The 21195-nt window shown below is 42.4% G+C and overlaps 1 protein-coding gene across 5 annotated transcripts in view; it reads right to left on the bottom strand.

Annotated features, from left to right (window-relative positions):
* SLC12A6 (solute carrier family 12 member 6) overlaps positions 1 to 21195 on the bottom strand; it is an 88705-nt gene that overhangs the window by 42531 nt on the left and 24979 nt on the right. For all 5 annotated transcript variants that reach the window (XM_068241329.1, XM_068241357.1, XM_068241338.1 and 2 more), the window contains 4 exons: positions 18251 to 18492; positions 4411 to 4625; positions 4166 to 4324; positions 2687 to 2785 (listed from right to left, as the gene is read on the bottom strand). In XM_068241329.1, the coding sequence (XP_068097430.1) occupies positions 2687 to 2785; positions 4166 to 4324; positions 4411 to 4625; positions 18251 to 18492 (715 nt within the window). The remainder of the gene's footprint in view (positions 1 to 2686; positions 2786 to 4165; positions 4325 to 4410; positions 4626 to 18250; positions 18493 to 21195) is intronic.

Here is a 21195-nt window from a genome sequence, read left to right on the forward strand (position 1 = left end):
AAAAATACCAGCAATAAAAGTGTTACCATTGCCTACCTTACAACCAAAAATAAATACCATTTTTTTTAAAGCAAACCTGTACTGGGAAAATACCAGGCTCAAATCTCAGCTAGAATACCATCTACATGGGATTTATATGTTCTCCCTGTATTTACATAGGTTTTCACAAACTGGCCCTCTGCTTTCCTCCAACAGCCCAAAAGAACGCTCAAAGGTTAATAGGCATTCCCCCAAAACTGGTCGTAGGCTGTGGTAGGAACATTAGAGAGTTAGTCACAGCAAGGGACAGCTGTGAAGTGTCCTGCATTCTCTGTAAATATTTCAGTGTTACATAAATGTAAAAGTAATACTTCTGCTGCCCCTTTTAGGTACTTGGCCTGGTTGTCATACTGATGTGCATGTTTTTCTAACGTACAATTCATTGTCCTTCAGTAAACTCAACAAGGCATACACTAATGTGGGGAAGATAAAAGCACAGAGCCAAATTGTTGCACATCAAAACACTGACCAACATGGACAGTGTGCAAATTCCACATTTTAGCGCATTACTTAAGCCTGGACAGCCATGGTATTCATGAAATCCCAAAAATTTTAGATGTCTGCTGAACTGTCAGAACACTTGATATGAGTTTATCAGTCACACCATCTGCTTCCTGTTAAACTACAGACAGCTATATAAACAAGCTTTGTCTCAGTTTTGAGACTTCACCCAACAGACTGTGAACAACTAATGGCTTCAGAAAACAGGTTGACAAACATCTCACATGACAATGCAAAAAGCTGCAAATCAGAATGGTACTTAAGGGGCCCATACACCTAACAATTTTCCCGCCGATATACAGCCGTTTCGATCACAGTGATCGAAACGGCTGTGAAATCGCCGCGCACACCGCTGACAGAATGAACGATTTCCGTCCGAAATCGATCGTTCCCGTTGATTCCTGTCGACTCATCCGTGCGGAAGATTTTTCTCGGTTGCCGGCGGGTCGGGAGTGCGTCGTTCGAATGCCCGACGACCGACGCAATACAGCGGTAATACATTACCTGCTCCAGCTGGCGCGAGTCCTCTGGTCCTCTTCTCCGCTTCGGGCTTCAGAGCTACACAGAACTTCCTGTCCCGGCAGGAAGTTTAAACAGTAGAGCGCCCTATACTGTTTAAACTTCCCCTGGACAGGAAGTTCAGCAGCCGGAGCGGAGAAGACAGCAGAGAGGGACTCGCGCCAGCCGGATCAGGTAATGTATGGGGGGGGGCGGTTGCAGCGGCAGCTCCACAGATTGTGATCGGTTTCAGGCTGCATTCGATTCACAATCTGTTTGCAGTAAAGGTGGCCATGCGATCCCTCTCTGATCAGATTCGATCAGAGAGGGATCTATCTGTTGGTCGAATCTGATGGCAAATCGACCAGTGTATGGCCACCTTTACGGTAGTATGTACAAAACACAAAATGTGTGCAGTAATTTTATCAGGTAAAACATACTGTATTTGAATAACACAATCAGGATTGATGTATTTGCTAAAGGACCAGAAAACAAATGTATACTAAATCTAGAAGCCAAATTCAAAACCTGTGAGTCAGGTGACAAAAACTGCCAGAGTCAAATAAATAGGAAAGAATAATGTCTATTCTCTAACTATTCTCTAGCCCTAGTATACATACATGTCATGTCCCGCAGAGCCAACAAATTTGGCCCCCAAGTGGTTTCTCCACTTTGCATTATGTTGCCCAATCTAGACCACCAGGGAAGCTATATTGGAGGTGAAGCCCTAGATCACCAGAGAAGACATATGTAGGAGGACACTAGAACTTATGGAACTGTGTAGGGGATTGGGGGGGGCATTAAACACCCGGGAACTGTATAGGAGAGGGAGGACCACTAAGATCAGGGAACTGTATAGGAGAGGGAGGACCACTGAAGACCAGGAAACTGAGGGGCTAAAAAGGACCAAAAAGTCCTCTTACTAAAAACACTGCAAAACAGAATTTTGGCTTCTTAAATTTTTTTTAGATTATTCAGGTTAGAGTAAGCATCTGAGGTCTCCCACATGCATCACTGCTGAATGTGCAAATCATCCTTTTTCTGTCCTTGAAAGCCAACTAAGACAAACTCCTAGGAGTTCTGGTTCACCATGAACTTGCTGTGCAATCTGTAACTCTCTGTATTTCAAGTCCTACCTCCTAGAGCCACATGAATCCATGCCATGCACTGATGAGGATCAACCAGTTCGAAATAGTCTGTATGCGTTGGATTAGTTTGTCTCTGTAATATTAACTGACACATCATTCCATTCCAGCAGTTCTGGAGGTTTGTTCTGGCTTTCAGGGACACCAAAGGGACAGTTTGCATATTCATTAGTGATGCATTGCGCGAGACCTCGTTTGCTTACTCCAACCTGAATAATCGCAATTACCTTCTGTTTTAAGAAGGAATATTTCTGTTTTGCATAGCGGTTTTTAGTAAAAGGGCTTTTTGGTCCTTTTTAGCCCCTTACACACTCCTAGGAGTTCTGCTTCACCATGAGCTTGCTGGGCAATCTGTAACTCTGGGTATATAGAAAGTGATTCGCCTCCAAATGGTTCCAGACATTTTTTCCCTGCAATCTAGCTACAGGTTATTTGTTGGTTCTTGTACATAATGATTAGAGAGTCAACGTATGAAGCTACTGCTCTGTGACAAAACAGGATACAGACTAGGGAAGTGGTGAGGATGGCAAGGATTGTGCCAATTGGGATTGATTTCTGAGCATCCTTGAGGTCTCCAGAGCGATTTGACCCAGCCATAATTCCTGTTAGAGAGGAAAATGCAAACTTAGTACAAAATTACACGATACAGTAGAATATCCCTAAGATCAGTTAGCAGCAGTGGCTTTATTTTTCAAGTTATTAAAAAAAAAGGGGGGGCTTAACCACTTCCTGTCATGCGCTGAAGAAAACAATTGTGTGTGAATGTGAACTTAAATAAAAAAAAAATCTTATTTGGTGGTTGGTTGGTTGGTGCACAAGGTGGTGCAGAAATTGGACATTTATAAACGTCTATATTGCAGGACCAATATGAGAATAAAATGTAATATACTGTAGTTGACACTTGCTATATGTTTCATTATTCTTACAGCTCTGACCTCTTACCAACAGGTTTTGAATTAGTACATATCCCCATAGGGTATTATCAAGGTTTTCTTTATTCTATCAAAGTTCTCCCTAAATAGCAGTGGTGTGCCAGAATAATTTTCACACGTGGCATCTTTGTATGGGTCCTTGCCAGGGAGTTATTTAGGAAAGAAAAAAGGAAACTTTAGGAATACCACATGAGGAGATGGACTAGTCAAAAGCTTGCCAGCAAGTTATTCAGCACTGTCAGAATAATATGTATTGGTAAGTGGCAGCTAAACAGGAAAAAAAGGTGATTTGCAGTGTACAATGGGACAAAAGTATATCATATAAGCATTTGCACACATACATTTTTGTCATCATATTGGTCCTTCAGGGTGATAGTGCTCATCTGTAGTGTTTAGTAACTGCAGGGAGGAAAAGATATTCATAAAACCCATTTTCAGTTACAGATCTGAATGCATCTTCTAAAAGTTTAATATGTAGTGAGCTCCTATGCTACCTTTTTGTGTGAAATAAAGCTTCTGCAGCTAGAACTCCTTGAAAATGTTGGTCACAGGCAGACCAGAATAAACAGACTACAGGACTGAGTTTCAGTTTCTTCGGGTGGTGCTGTTGATGAGATTGCATCACTCCACTAGTCAGACTGGAAGGGGGGAGACATAGACTGAATCTGTTTGAAAAGACAGCAGCATATAGCAAGGACAGTATGTGGAGCAGGATCTGAAAAGCAGGCTTCCACAAGAGCCCACAGTGTCTATTATAAAACTGCCACTTATTCTACTCAGATTCAGGTCTTCTCCAGGCTATAGTTTAATTCAGAAAGGCAAATAATAGGCAAGTAGCATTTTAAGAAGTCGGCAATAACAAACTTCACCATGAGCTCTGGATAATGAGGCACTTAGCAAATCATTTGGAGAACTAACAATCATGTCTAGTCTGCTTTAAGTGTACCTTTTACTTGTGTTGGGACTCGGGAGGTAAGTTAATGATTTATAGCATTGCTTCCATTTAAGGAATGTTCAGTGTTACGCATATACCAGAGATTCAAACAATACCTGTTACAGATGGGAAAAAGATTCCAACAAGGAGAGTAAAAGAAGTTGTGATATCTGTTAGCACATAATTCTGGGAGGGCGATCCCACGGCTTCAGATGCCTCTAAAGAAGCCTTTTCTATTATTTCTCCTTTCTGAAGGTAACTGCTCCACAGGTTTTCTGAAAAACATATGAAGATATGATGAACAATACTGTATTGTGAAGATCAAAACCACAAAGGACAAAATAAAAACAATGCCAATTACCAGCTATGATACCACTGCTGAGGCCTGGAATTCCTTGTATTTCGGTTACATTATTGTGTTGGAAGTATTCATCACATGTAGCATTTAAAAATCCATGAGGTATACAGAATAAGTTCCACAAGTCAGACACTGAAGTCGTGTTGTCTGTTTCCACTGTCTTGGCGCATGTCGTAAACTGCAGCCTGGAAAGGGTACGGTTCCCGAGTAAACAGACACTGCAGAAGAGAAAGATGATTCTTTACTTGTACCACATACGTGCTCAACATAGAGAGCACCGATCTGGATTGTGAAGTTCACATTTTGGACAGAGATGAAAACTGGTTCGAAAGGGAGGTGGACATCCCATATCTTTAGGCACTGTCAGTGGACTGCTGTACACACATAAGATTCTTTATCAGCCACCTCAGCTAAGTTTAATCTAATGCTGGATACACACCATGCGTTTCCACATTAGATGCGTCTGTCGATACGCGGCGATTCGATTATTTCCGACATGTCCATTTCAAGCTTCGATGGATCGTTAGGTCAATTTGCCATACATTACATGGTAATCGACCTAAAAATCATCTAAATTCGTTCGGAAATGCTCGCAAATAATCGAATCGACGCGTATCGACGGACGCATTCGACGCGGAAACTCATGGTGTGTATCCAGCATAAGGAGTGCACATAGCTAAATCTGGTGCAAGTGCCTTTAGACTGAAGGTCTATGACGGTTCTGTATCTTACCATCACTGTATTTCTTAGCCGTACAATTTCTGTTTACTTAGTACAAACTGCGCTATACAGCTGTGTTTTATCAGTTTTCCCCTCCTTCATACATTTAACCCGTTTGTAAAATTATAATTTGAACAGTGCCACAGCATAGACACGATATAAAAAAATAATAACTGCGTGGTTAAAATAAATCTAAAGCAATCTTATGTATATGATTTAGTAGGGTTATCATTATGAATTAGTTCCAGTTATGTGATTTACAGGTGTCAAATAAAATATGATTTTATACAACGGTCATGGTGCTGTTTTTAAACTAAAATAAACTCTGCAAAAAGCTTCAGTCGTTATTGATAACGTCAGGAACAGTTATCAGTTTCCCCTTGGAGCAGATTTCCTCACACTTGTGGTCTTTTTGGGACACTGATGAACCAGACAGAAAGTGAAACATCCACAGCAGCAACACAGATAGCAGTAACAGCCTGATAATGGTATTAAAGGGGAACTGAAGAGAGAGGTATATGGAGGCTGCCATGTTTATTTCCTTTTAGGCAATACCAGTTGCCTGGCAGCCCTGCTGATCCTCTGCCTCTAATACTATTATTAAACACAGATCCTGATTGCTCAGATAAAGCACAAAGAATTTCCTCAACAGGGGACAAAACTTCACGTTTATTATTTACATTTAAAATAATTTAAGTTACTGTCAAATTAGTTACTTCAAGGAAGTTGATAAAGTAGTTTTAGGTACATGTGGAATGAATCTCACAACCACTTCAACTTCAAAATAGGCAATAACAACTATTTACACAGACCCCCCACCATAACTAAACAACCCAACATGTTTCACTTCCTGATGGAAGCTTTATCAAGGGAAAAAGTGCAGTGCGTAGAGTGCATATAGTGTTAGGGTGTATTACAAAGTCATTAAAATCAACACATTATAATAAGTAACATAGCGTATAGGCCTATGTGAAACATGTCGGGTTGTTTAGTTATGGTGGGGGGTCTGTGTAAATAGTTGTTATTGCCTATTTTGAAGTTGAAGTGGTTGTGAGATTCATTCCACATGTACCTAAAACTACTTTATCAACTTCCTTGAAGTAACTTATTTGATAGTAACTTAAATTATTTTAAATGTAAATAATAAACGTGAAGTTTTATCCCCTGTTGAGGGAATTCTTTGTGATTTATCTAATACTATTAGCCATAGACCCAGAACAAGCATGCAGCAGATCAGGTGTTTCAGACTTTAAAGTCAGATCTGACACGACTAGCTGCATGCTTGTTTCTGATGTTATTCAGATACTACTGCAAAGAAATAGACCAGCAGGGCTGCCAGGCAACTGGTATTGATTAAAAGGAAATAAATATGGCAGCCTCCGTATACCTCTTATTTCAGTTCCCCTTTAAGCCTTCTTCATCTCAGAAAAGTTTCTCTTATAACTCTCTACTTCCTGTCCTCTTTGAAATTCATGACCAGTATGGACCTAGACCACAATAAAATCCTGGTAAGAGTTTGTAACTTTCATTCCTTAAAGGGATACTGTAGGGGGTCGGGGGAAAATGAGCTGAACTTACCCGGGGCTTCTAATGGTCCCCCGCAGACATTCTGTGCCCGCGCAGCCGCTCAACGATGCTCCGGCCCCGCCTCCGGTTCACTTCTGGAATTTCTGACTTTAAAGTCAGAAAACTACTGCGCCTGCATTGCCGTGTCCTCGATCCCGCTGATGTCATCAAGAGCGCACAGCGCAAGCCCAGTATGGTCTGTGTCTGCGCAGTACACTTCTGGTGACATCAGCGGGAGCGAGGACACGGCAACGCAGGCGCAGTGGTTTTCTGACTTTAAAGTCAGAAATTCCAGATGTGAACCGGAGGCGGAGCCGGAGCATTGGGGAGTGGCTGCGCCAACACAGGATGTCTGCGTGGGACCATTAGAAGCCCCGGGTAAGTTCAGCTCATTTTCCCCCGACCCCCCTACAGTATCCCTTTAAGCATGGTACACATTTTCAACTATGATTAGCCAATCACTGACCAATTGTATCACCTCCATGTAGTATTAGAGTTTACCTACGCAATCTGCTCATAGTATTCAAAATCTGGTTACCTTCGTGTTACATGGAGGTGTTAAAATTGGTCAGTGATTGGCCAATATTAACTGAAAATGTGCCCCAGGCCTCGATACAGTGTATTTTTTTCACCTGCTTTGGGTACTTATTCAAATGCAAAGTGCTAAAAAAAAAAAAAAAAAAAACGATTTTAAATACAAGATGAAAAATGATCTCCTAGGAGAAAAATCAACTTGCATATGAGCCCATGTGTTGAGCAGCATATAATAATTGTAGCAAGTGTCACAGATTACCAGCAATACCATTCCGCTTCTTATAATGTATCTAGATATGCCAGTAGAGATTCTAAAAGGTTTGTGCTATTGTTATTTTCACATACTGTACCGGTGGCCTGGCTGTTGTTGTGAACTTTGTACTGGAATGTGGTTGTCTACTCCAGATCATGCTTCAATTTGTGGTGTCACTCATGCCCATCTGAACAACTGCCAAACAACTACGTCTGCCAGCACTGTCTGGCTGGCTGCTTCTTTATGATTTTCTGGTCTAACATCTATGATCATTAAAGATTTGAGTTTTCATCTGAGCATCCTTTTCTAATGCAAGTTTATCAACACAAAATTATTTTCTTGCTTGTGGTATTTTAGTGTGAAAATCCTCAAGGTAGAATCATTTACATTACCCTCATCAGCTTACAGAAGAAATGTCATTCTTCACTGAAGTACCCCCTGATCAGTAAGTCATAAGTAGCACTTTACCAGTTATACTCCTATATAGTAGTATGAAATCACAGCAGAGATTATCTACTTACATACAGCTTCAGCAGTCAATATGCATCTCCAATGATTTGCTCTGATATTAAAGGGACTCCGAGCAGTGCAGAAACTATGGAAAGATGCATATCATTTTAAAGCTCTCTTTCTCCTCTTTCCAATGATATATAAACCGCCGCCCTACGCCTTTTAGTTTTCGCTATTTTCGCGATTGAAATTGCCACGGCCGAAATTTCGATCGCGAAAATAGAGAAAACTAAAAGGTGTAGGGCGGCGATTTAGGGGTCATCAGAAAGAGGAGAAAGAGAGCTTTAAAATGATATCCATCTTTCCATAGTTACATTGTATTACACAGGGCGACTTTTTCTGCTGAATGGAGCTGCTGACTTTGAGAAAAAGTCGCCCTGTGTAATACAATGTAACTATGGAAAGATGGATATCATTTTAAAGCTCTCCTCTTTCTGATGACCCCTAAATTGTCGCCCTACGCTTTTTAGTTCTCTCTATTTTCGTGATCGAAATAGCGGCCGCGGCAATTTCAATCACGAAAATATCGAAAACTAAAAGGCGTAGGGCGGCAGTTTATATATCATTGGAAAGAGGAGAAAGAGAGCTTTAAAATGATATCCATCTTTCCATCGTTTTTGCACTGCTCGGAGTCCCTTTAACAATACATGGACGCTGACTTATTACTAATTACAACTCTGCTCTACCAGCCCTTGAGCTTTCATATTTCAACATTATGACCTTAGTATGGATTTTACTGTTGCTGGGGAATTAGAGTCTGGAATACATAAACAGAACAAGAGCTTATGGACAGGAGCTATAATGCTGGGTATACATTATACCTATGTTGTAAATTAACAATATTTACTTGATAGTGATCATTTACCACCTTGCCACAGTACATGGTAGATATTAGGTTATAGCTAAGCAAAGATTCAATCTAATATCCCTCTCCCTGTTGTAGCCATAAGCTTTGTACTGCTTACTGCAGTACAAAACTCTGGAGCCTAGGTCTTGTGCTGCTCTCATCTATGGCCCTTGCACTCCAGCCTATTCAATCTCCTAAAGATTATCCTTTCCCGGATCAATGTTCTCTCAAAAAAATGATGAGGCACTGATACAGTCAACCTCCTTATTTATGATCTCTTTCTTAGACAACAAATTGAATATGCTTCAACAATGTTCCCAAAAGCCCTGATTCTACAAAAAGTGGTAAAACTGAACAAAATCATACAGTAAAAATGGCGTATGACTACCTTAGTGTACTTTCATAGTTTGTAGCGTTAGCAGGACAAAGGACTGGGATTGCCAATGACACTTACTGCTGAATGCAAGCCAAACAGTTGTCTGTCTTGTCCAAACAGAGTAAATCAATAAGGCAAAATATGTCCAATAACTTATATACTCCATAGAGGTGAAATCCCCTCAACCGTTGAAGCTAGGGCAGTGCGGAGACCAGGAGACTCAGACCCAAAGAACTGAAGAAAAAAGTGATTTCAAAACAATGGCCTCAATTCACTAAGCTTTATCGAACACTTTATTGAACGTTTGATAATTTACCTCATGAGTAAAATCTAATTTTGAATTCAAGAAGGTGTTATATATTTATTGAATGTTTTATTGATAAAATGTTCAATAAATCTATAACACCTTAGTGAATTCAAAACTAGATTTTACCCATGAGGTAAATTATCAAACGTTTGATAAAGTGTTTGATAAAGCTTAGTGAATTGAGGCCATTGCCTTTCCAGAATTGCAAAAACGCCGTTATTGAATCAAGTAGAAACACACAGTCAGGTCATTGACATCTTTCGGACACACAATGAGGTTGATTCACTATCACTATAGCTCCCCTTACTGCAAGTTTAGTGTGCCTTATCAGAGTTAACATGTCTTATCAGAGTGCCTTAACAGAGTTAGCATGCCTGCTAATTGGCAAACGAGAGCTCCACACGTCCTGCCCTGAGCGCCTGCGAGTCAAATCACTTTAACCACTTAATGGTTTTAGTACAGTATATCTACTCCCCTAAAATCTAAGCCTCAGGGGAGTAAATATACGTACTTTGTTGAAATCGCTGCTTTGCGCTCTCCTGTTTGCCCGTGCATGCGATCCTGTGCTTGTTATTACCGCCACACGTTAGCCCAGAAATCAATGAATGGGAACACAGTTCCCATTCATTGTTTTAGGCCCCCGTGTCAAGGATCGCAGCAGCAATGTGATGCCTACGGTCATTTGTAAACACTGAAATTACCCTTACACTCATTGCTTCCGGTTTTGCTTACTAAAAGCATGCACAGTAAGCTAATGATTGAGGACATTTTGTGGCCAAATAGTAAAATTACACCTACACCCAATTATTTTAATAAGGAGATCTACACATAATCTATAATTAACCCCTTACCTCCCACACTCTCCCATAAATACCCACATAAAACTTTTGCATAAAAAAAATACAATTTAAAAAAACAAACCAACCATAAATAGTTACTTTAGGGACTGAACTTTTTTAATATGTATGTCAAGAGGGTATATTACTATTGTTTTTTAAATTATGGGCTTGTAAATAATGATGGACGCAAAACTGAAAAATGTACCTTTCTCTACAAATAAAATATTGGCGCCATACATTGTGATAGGGACATAATTTAAACAGTGTAATAACCGGGACAAATGAGCAAATAAAATATTTGGGTTTTAATTATGGTATCATATATTATTTTAAAACTATAATTGCCAAAAACGGAGAAATAATTATTTTTTTTCCAATTTTTTTCTTAATATTCCCATTAAAATGCATTTCGAAAAAAATAATCCTTAGCATAATGTACCACCCAAAGAAAGCCTAATTGGTGGGGAAAAAACAAGATATAGATCATTTCGTTGTGATAGGTAGGGATAAAGTTATTGGCGAATGAATGGGAGGAGCGCTGAAATGTGAAAATTGCTCAGATGCATAAGGTGAAAATACACTGACGGCTGAACTGGTTAAAGAGGATCTGTAACATGAAAAGATCCCCTGGGGGTACTCACCTCGGGTGGGGGAAGCCTCCGGATCCTAATGAGGCTTCTCACGCCGTCCTCCATCCGTCAGGGGTCTCGCTGCAGCCCTCCGTGGAGTCCGTGCAGCGGTGACGTCAATATTTACCTTCCTGGCTTCTGCGCAGGCGCTCTGACGGCTGTCGGCTCCGAACTACACGGAAATACCCGATCGCCGTCGGATCTGCTCTACTGCGCAGGCGCAAGTTTCCTGCGCCTGCGCAGTACAGCGGACCCGAATGAGATCGGGTATTTCCGTGTAGTTCGGAACGGAAAGCCGCCACAGCGCCCCCGCTGGAGCCAGCAAAGGTAAATATTGAACTGACAGTCGGCACAGTCGCCGGCTGTCCGGAGGCTTCCCCCACCCGAGGTGAGTACCCCCCAGGGGATCTTTTTAATGTTACAGAGTCTCTTTAAAGGACATTATCCCAGCTGTTTGATTGGCCCAATAGGCTGCCCAGGGCCGGTGCTTCCATATGGGCAAAGGGGGCATTTGCCCCAGGGCCCCAGTGCCAAGAGGGGCCCCAACATGTCCCCATCATCCCCCCTAAATGATATGGTCTCCGAGGCAGCAGCCGCTCCGTCCCCCCTCTCACCCGCAGCGTTATGAAGCCGATGGGAGATATACAGCAGCAGGGGCGGCACACTCTAACCTGCTCTGAATGAAAGGTGATACAGGTCTGTCGGTCTCCTCTGCAGTGCTGCTACTGTGCACTTCCTGCCTCTGCGTTTGGGCTCTAGTGGCCGATGTCAGAGGCAGGAAGTGCACGGCAGCAGCACTACAGAGGAGACCGACAGACCTGTATCGCCTTTCATTCAGAGCAGGTTAGAGTGTGCCGCCGCCGCTGCTGCTGTATATCTCCCATCGGCTTCATAACGCTGTGGGTGAGAGGGGGATGTTAGGGGGCACATATACTTGTACTGGGAGGATGGGAGACTGGCTGGCTATCATAGTGGGGGGAGGGGTGCATTAGGCGGCACATATGGCTATCATAGTGGGGTGGGGCATTAGGGGGCACACATGGCTATCATAGTAGGGGGAGGGGGGCATTAGGGGGCACACATGGCTATCATAGTAGGGGGAGGGGGGCATTAGGCGGCACATATGGCTATCATAGTGGGGTGGGGCATTATGGGGCACATATGGCTATCATAGTGGGGGAGGGAGGGGGCATTATAGGGCACACATGGCTATCATAGTAGGGGGAGGGGGGCATTAGGGGGCACATATTGCTATCATAGTGGGGGGCATTGGGGACACATATGGCAATCATAGTGGGGGGATGGCTATTAGGGGGCACATACTGTATGGCTATCATAGTGGGAGAAGGGGGCATTAGGAGCGTATGTCTATCATACTGGGGGGAGGGGGGAAATTGGGAGCACATATGGCTATCATATTGGGAGGACATTAGGAGCACATACGGCTATCATATTGGGGGAGGGGGGGGGGGCATTAGGAGCACATACGGCTATCATATTGTGGGGAGTGGGGCAATAAGAGCACATATGGCTATCATATTGGGGGAAGGGGGGCAATAGGGGCACATATAACTATCATAGTTTGTTAGGGGCATATATGGCTATCATACTGGGGGGAGGGGTGATCATTCGGCACATGTGGCTATAATATTGGGAGGGGGTAATTAGGGGTGAATTTGGCTATAATACTTAGGGGAGGGGGCAGTGCTTGAGCAAATGCTCCAGAGCCTGTAAGTGCTGCTGGGCCCTGCTAGCTCTCCTCCTGACTTGTCTCAGGTCCTGGAGGAAATTTGTTGCCGGGGTAGGTGTTGGGGGCCCCCAGGTTACTTTTGCCCAGGGGCCCCATTGTAGCTAGAACCAGGCCTGAGGCTGCCTTGTCACTTTGACAGGCAGCCTATTGGGCCAATCAAAGTGCAGGGATAATGTAACTTTATTACTTATCACACCTAAATGTTCTATATATTGTTTTTTGGGGGGACAAATTAGGCTTTTAGTGTGTGATAATTTTGTTTAGTAATCACGTTATTTTCTATTTTAAAAGGAAAATAATGGAAAAAATAGAAAAAAAAACACACCATTTCTCCATTTACACCTATTATAGCTTTACAATAAACAGTGCTAACTAGAAGTTAAACCCACAAATGTTATTTGCTTATCCATCCTGGTTGCTACAACATTTAGATTAACTTCCTAGTACAATGTATTGTGACAATATTACATTTGGAAATAAAGGGGTTTGCTCTTTCATTGTACACCATCGATGATTACAAGACCTTATTGGCAAAAATAATAGTAATGACACACATAATTAAAAAGCCAAATTCCTAAAGTAACAATATTTGTGTTTTTTTATATTCTGTCCCTCTGTTTTCATTTTACAAATCTTATTTTGGTACAGAATATACAAAAATGTAATTGCTTTTGATTTAGCTTGTGACTAAAAAGAATACTCAAGACATGGGCCTCAACCCTAAAACTCTCTAAACTCTATTCTACTACTTATCACAGATAAAATGTTACCACATATGTCTGTTGTAGTTTTCCTAAAACTTTCCCAAGTTTGATCATAATTTTGAAAAAATTTTTATTTTTTTTTAATGTTTGATCAAGTTTATCTCTACCTATTTTTTATGTTGCATGGTTCCAAGCTTTAAGACACACCAAAATGTATTCTACAACTTGTCACGGTTAAAATGATACCACATGTGCCTTATTTAATAACAAACTGGTGGTGCACCCGCCACAACAACACTGGACAAATATATCCGTCCAGTTGTCGTTAAAGGAAAGGTGCAAGGTGTTTAAAAAATATCTACCGTATATACTCGCATATAAGCCGACTCGCATATAAGCCGAGGTACCCACTTTTCCCCCATAAACCAGGAAAAAGTGATTGACTCGCATATAAGCCCCCACCCCATTATAGCTTCGGGATAAATAACCAAATGTGCTCCCATTATGAGACATCCCCTCTTTCCAAAGCCAAACAGGCCCCCAGTATGAAGCAGCTGACCTCCCCATAGCCAGATGTGCATCCATGTCTCTGCTAATTGCCCCTCACATCTGCTTCGCTCCCAGCCTCTTCTAGACACACATCCTGTTGACAACCAAGGACATTGCCCTAGACAAATCTTCTACACCCTGGAGTCTGGACTCTTAAATGCTGCTAATAGGAGTGTATTTCCCCATGATGGCAGATTAGAACTATCACCAGACAAACACAGGACAAATCAGTGAGGTGAAGCTGGACTCACCAGGGCACTAAGTACTTCTCACTGATCTGCAAAGCTGCAGGCACAGAATGCACCTGACCTGATCCTTGAGACACACAGCCCACATCTGCCATAAATAACTTCATTCCATTCTCCTCTGCATGTCTCATCTCCATGTGCACTCACGAGCTGTCTTCCTGACTGCTGCCATCTACTGGGCATGTGCGGAAAATAGCAAAGCATGCAGGGAGATGTAGTTGCTTGAAGCCCGGAATTTACTTGTAACTTTGACTGTCTTTACTCTGCTCCCTCCTCACACGCTGAAGCCGGGCAATGTACAGTTGCTTCTTGTATTCTCAATGCTGCATCCTCCGTGGCAAGGCTGTGCTGTTATGTGCCAATAGATGTGTTTATGTGACAGGCAGCCACCACACGCTGTTATATTATGCCCGGATCTGTATATTGCTGTGGCTGTAGCTCACTATCATGAAGCTCTGATAGTGAACTGGAGCCATGGCAGTATACAGATCCGGGCATAATATAACAGCGTGTGGTGGCTGCCTGTCACATAAACACATCTATTGGCACATAACAGCACAGCCTTGCCACGGAGGATGCAGCATTGAGAATACAAGAAGCAACTGTACATTTCTAGGCTTCAGCGTGTGAGGAGGGAGTGGAGTGAAAGTTACATCAAAAGGATGCCTGCTCCGTAATGCTGCAGGCTTTGGGAGCGCTGGGGAACATCAGTCTGTTTACTGCTGCACTAACGCGTCATGGGAAGGACAGACATAGCGGGGGCACAGCCAGATGACTCGCATAGAAGCCGAGGGGTAGACTTTTCAGTACATTTTTTGTACTGAAAAATTCGGCTTCTATGCGAGTATATACGGTACTTACCTGAGGCGTACTCTAGCCCCTGGCAGCCTATGTGTCTCTTGCTGCAGCTCTGCTCCCAGCCGGTGGCCTGGGGTCTCCTCTGTTGCATTCTGCGCCTGCCCAAGCATGCGGTTGCGCCGTTTGCGATCACGTGGCTTGGAGCGTTCTGTGCAATTGCAGAAGTACTGCGTCTGCGCAAAATGCTCCAGACCACATGAGCCCTTTCATGACCAGCGCGGCCGCATGCTCGGGCAGAAGATACCGCTCCCGCTCCCATCCGGAGGGTACCCTGCCTGGCCCACCGGATAGGAGCGGAGTTGCGGCAAGGGACACATAGGCAGCCAGGGTCTCAAGGAAGCCCCAGGTAAGGAGATCTTATTTTTTTTAAACACCTCGCACCTTCCCTTTAAATGGTTAAAACTGACTGATCCTTGAAAGGAAGAAGACCGCCCAGCATACTCTGAAATATTCATATTTACAACCTTAAAATAATTCTTTTGACTGACAAGTTAGTTAAAGTATAGCGTTAAATAACGTAAAACAAGGCTCTGATCAATAGTGCCACTAGCTTGCATTATTTATTTTAAACCATTTTTAAGACACAGCAATGTTAACCCAGTAATCTTACCATATAAAATGGAAACGTAGTTTGTCCTCTGCCTGCGTCCATTGTGCGCATGCATGGCCACACGCAATAAATAATCTATGCAAACAGCTGCGTGCATGCATAGTTTACATATCTGTGAACGTAGGCCAGCACATGCGCAGTAAGGCCACAATGTATGTATGCATGATCCGTGCAGATATACACACATAAACTTTAGTTTGTGCTGATCTCTAGTTGAATAAGGCGCCTTGTTGGCTGTCCTTACCACAATATACTGGTGGTTCGAGCTCTCCCATTATAACCCTGCTTCTGTGCTGGAGGTAGCTATTATAGGCTCACCTTTGGCTCTGTCTAGCCTTTTACAGGGCCAAAGGCCTAATCATTAATGACTATTCCTATGACTACCACAATTCAAACTGAAGCGGGATATGCCCACGAAACGCGTTGCATCTACCCGGAGTATGTAAATAAACTGTTTATTTGTTGAATTAAGCAACAGCTTTTTTGTGTCTACTTTGGGGAGGTAAGTCCACCACTAACCCCCCCCCCCCCCAACCCCCCCCCCTGCCCCCGTGTTCTCTTTTTAAAATCGTTTACTCTCCTTTTTTTACACTTCTGGTGCCTCTGTACAACCGTACAACAATTCAAATCTGGGTTGCAGCAGGTAAATTTCTCCATTTACCCCATTATGAAATAATGTAAAACTCAAAGATTTCTTAACCATGCCTGATTCTAGCATCAGAATTTTTTTTTTCAGCCAGGTAGCATGAAATAGTAGCCAGGTGGTATGAAAAAGTAGCCGGGAGGAGCTAGATGAGAGGGTGCAGGGCAGGTGCTTCTGTGCACAACTCTGCTTACAGAATAGGAGGAGGTGAGCCGATGACAGCCGGGTGGAGCACCCGGCTAAAAGCGTGGCTGGATGGTGTAATGGTTAAGGGCTCTGCCTCTGACACAGGAGACCAGGGTTCGAATCTCAACTCTGCCTGTTCAGTAAGCCAGCACCTATTCAGTAGGAGACCTTAGTCACGTCTTCCTAACACTGCTACTGCCTATAGAGCGCGCCCTAATGGCTGCTGCTCTGGCGCTTTGAGTCCGCCAGGAGAAAAGCGCGATATAAATGTTATTTGTCTTGTCTTGTCTAAAAGAGCCTGGGGAGAACACTGTAAATTGTATACCAAACCTATCATTGTATGAACATTATTACGCTGTCTAATAATAAATGCCATTGTTTGGCAGGGAGGGGAGGGCGGCGACTGACTGGTGGAAAATCATGAGGTTCTGTATGTGTTTTGTATTGGGTTTTTTTTTTGTATTAGGCTACGTTTCCACTGTAGTGTGACATTTTTGCCTGCAAAAAATTGTATAAGATTTTTGTGGATGGTGAAAATTTGCATGTAAATTTTTACGAGTTTTTATGCGAATTTTCGTACGCGAAAATTCGCATTAGTTAAATATAACAATCTGCCTAGTAACAGCTTAGTCATGACTGCTGACAACTTCCTGTAACCATGGATCTAATGCAAATTTTCTGGTAAATAACGTGAAAATTGCATTGCTTATACAAAGCATTGTACGCGAATCGATGTCCGAAAAAATGATACAGGACCTCAGATTTTCTCACGCGTACGAAAATTCGCATTGATAGGAAACAGCCCCATTCGCTACCATTAGAAAATTGTATGGTGAAATCTAATTGTATGGTATGTACGGTACTAGGCATAACACAATAAAATAATTTTCTCACAAGAATAAAGAGCTTTGTAGCTATCTCCATTGCATGTACAGGGTTAAAATGATTCTTTGAAGCCATTAACATTTCTCCACTGAGCTGCTGATAACATCTGCAAACACTGGCCTGCTCCTGGCTTGAATTTTAGAAGAAAGCAAATTCACAAAATGCCTAACCACTGGATAATCCTCAGGGCCCTTTTCCACTAGCGCGTTTACGCTGGCGGAATCGCAAAACCGCAAACCGCTAGTGATTTTACAATTGCTAGGGTTTGCTAAATAACATAGGAATCGCGGTAGGATGTTTCCACTACCGCGATTCGTTTCTGTCTGAAACGCGATCGCGGCGCGGAGCGATATTTGCCGCGATTTTGCTATGCAGTGCATAGCATAGCAAAATCGCGGCCGCAAACGTCGGGAAATCGCTGGTAATTTTTTACCTTTGCAATTCAGCAGTCGCTAGCGTTCAGCGTGAACGCTAGCGACTGCTAGTGGAAAAGGGCCCTCAGATCTAGCATATGTACAGCTGCCCTTCATTTACTAGGTGACAAACAAGCATATTATGCTTTTTTCAGGAAGCCACTTGCTAGTTTTGCTGTCCATTGTCTCCCCCACAACATAAAACAGCACACGCTGCTCAGCTACGGCCAATTAACATGCCTGTACAGCATTCGTTAATAAAATTGTTGCCCTTATTAATGGCAAACCTATTTGAATGTGTTTATGAGGCTTAATAAAAGCATACTGCACTATTAATTAGAAGTTCTATTACAGTTATTTTAAGCACAGTTAACAGGGCATTTTAATAAACATGAACAGGATGTGGCACGACTTACGGAAAGTCTGGTGGAGCAAAGGCGGACTTCAGTGCTCCTGAATAGATGGCGAGAATAGACAGAATGACGCAGGCCAGGAACAGTGAGGCCAACTTATTCACATAGCGTACTCCCACAAACACGATGACAGACATAATGATCAGAAAGGCTGTGCCATAAACCCGCATGTTGTTCAGCATGGCAGCCGAGTTCTCCGCTATTCCGTCTCCTTTGAAGATGATGGCTTCTGGAGCTATGTACACCTGCAGAGAAATATGAAGACCTGGTAAGTGATTTGTAGAAGAATATGTGTAGTGACTGCACAATGACTTTGCACGATACTTCTAAAATAATCCTAAATTGCTACTCATAGGATATATAGCTTATGTAATGCATTTCATTTTGAAAACAGCAGAGAAACAAACAAAATGAAAATAGCGAACCACAATAGGAACAAAACATTTTAGGAATGGCATCCGAGTCATTAGCACTGCAGCCACAGCACTGCTCTGCTATGTTTGTGTAATTCTAGCCATAAGACTGTCCCATTATGCTGGTCAGTAAGAACATGTTGTGCTTTTGTAAAGCTTTACACCATGGAACATTCAATGCTAAAGCCCCTGCATTTCATTTTTTTTAGCTTTGGGTAGAACATGGAAAGGCATTCAACTGGTGTCCTTGTTCCCAGGAAACATTTTTCTTTGCTTCATGACCTACTAATAATTATTGGGAGTGCAATCTTTGTTCATATGGAGGAACTCCTATGGAACCACTTGTAACAGATAATCCAAAGCAATATACAGGATCATAGCTCCCAACGCTCCCTCTTTTGCAGGGACAGTCCCTCTTTGGAAACCAAATCCCTATGTCCCTCTTTCTCCCTCATTTGTCCCTCTTTCAAGACTGTTGTAAAGTTCTATGTAAATATATGTATTTTTTCTACTGAAAAAAATGTTTACGATAATTGGCTCCAAACTATTCCCATTCTTTAAATTGATTTCTTAATTTCAAATGTTTATATGAAAAAAAACTAGTAATAATAGAAAGGATCAGTGTGATTTGAATTCTAAAATTACATCTTTTGCTTATGAATTTTTAGTGGCATGTGTGGCTACAGGTGTGGCAGGGGCGTGATTTAAGGTGTGAAATGGGCGTGTCTATAAAGTGTCCCTCTTTCTCATCTCAAAAAGTTGGGAGGCACGTATACTATACATTTGTGCAGGAGCACGGAAACAGGGACTTCTCATTTTCAGCTTACAAAGATGCCCTGGGTGTTACTGATGTATGAAGGAGGATGCAATCCTCTATCTAAAGCATTCACCACTGAACTCACAAACATACACAAAAAAAGTCTGAAGTTCTTCACCTGCAAATGACAATTCGTAGCAGGTGCTTTACATATAAAACCTACGGTACTTCAAAAATAAACAGGCTTTTGTTTTATATGCACCGAGGCAGTGCTAACTGGCTGCACTGTAACAGGCTCAGTGGCTCTCACAAGTGACAGTGGAAAGTAGCGATCAATTCACTAGGAAGCGTTAACAATAGCTTACATTCAATTGCTTGACAGTCTTGGGCTGACAGCACAGCTTTACCTATGTTTTCATAACAACAAGTCCTGCTTCAGCCTGACACAAACAGAAGAATGGTGTTACCTCACCTCACCCTTTTCCTAAGAGACCAATTCCACAACGTGTCAGCAGTCAACACTACATATTATGGCCTCACTAAGGATGTATACTGCCTTTCAGCTATATTCTTTTTCTATTCTTTTCAGTTGTTGCTATTCATGCAATTAGCAGCACCCTGCACTTTTTTATTTAGGTCACACATGGCAGCAAAAAAGTCAATCTTAAAAGAGCAGGTAAGCAATCCAGACTTGTTATACAGCATAAAAATAACATTTCTCAAGCACCAAAGAGTATCTAAATTAAAAGACACCTCAAGTGAGAGGAATATGGAGGCTGCCATATTTACTGCCTTTTAAATAATACACATTGCCTGGCTGTCCTGCCGATCCTCTGCCTTCAATACTTTTAGCCACACACCCTGAACAAACACACGGGATCAATTTTCTTGATAAAGAACTGAAAAGATTAGCTGCATGGTTGTTTCGGGTGTGTGATTCAGACACTACTGACCAGAAAGGTCAGCAGGATGTCAGGCAACCGGTATTGTTTAAAAGGAAATAAACATGGCAGGTTTCATATCTGTCTCACTTCAAGTTCTGTTTAATACTTTTTTTGACTATGAAAGTGGCTTTATCAAAACAAGCACAAATAGAAGCAGAAGCAAAACAAGAGCAGTTACTCTGAGCAACCCAGTCAAGTTTCAGCTGCAAACAAAGAGAATCATTGGTTGCTACAAGCAGCTGCTCCACTTTTCCTACAGCTTTCTTTGTGCCTGTTTTGATAATTCTACTCCAAATAAGGAAAACTGTAGCTGAAGCCGTAAGGCTGCCCACCGACTTAGTAAATTGAATATAGGCGCTGCCACAGCATACGCAAAAAAGAGGTGTGAGAAGACTTGGGCATCTGGGATTAGCAGATAGTAGAATATCGGTAAGATTTACTAATATTCTATTTGCAGTGGTAAATAACTAGTTACTGCAAAACAGACCTTTTTAAATTGAGCGGCTTTATAGTGAAGGCGATTGAAGTACACACGTGTACCCGCATAGCCACTTTCCACCGCCAATGGGCTGGCGGGAAGTGGGTAATATCGGTGAATGTTACTACAGCTAAACCTAACCCTACAGAACCCCCCCTCCAATGCCCAACTCTATGAATGTTACTACAGCTAAACCTAACCCTACAGAACCTCCCCCCCTTCAATGCCCAACTATAACTAACCCCAATGCCTAACCATAACCAGCCGCACCCCCCCCCCCCGCCGCCTAAACTTAAACCCCCCATTCCTGATGCTTAACCTTAAACCCACCTTCCTGACACCTAACCTTATCCAGC

This window comes from Hyperolius riggenbachi, chromosome 1 (genome assembly GCF_040937935.1).
Source record: "Hyperolius riggenbachi isolate aHypRig1 chromosome 1, aHypRig1.pri, whole genome shotgun sequence".
Classification (NCBI taxonomy): domain Eukaryota; kingdom Metazoa; phylum Chordata; class Amphibia; order Anura; family Hyperoliidae; genus Hyperolius; species Hyperolius riggenbachi.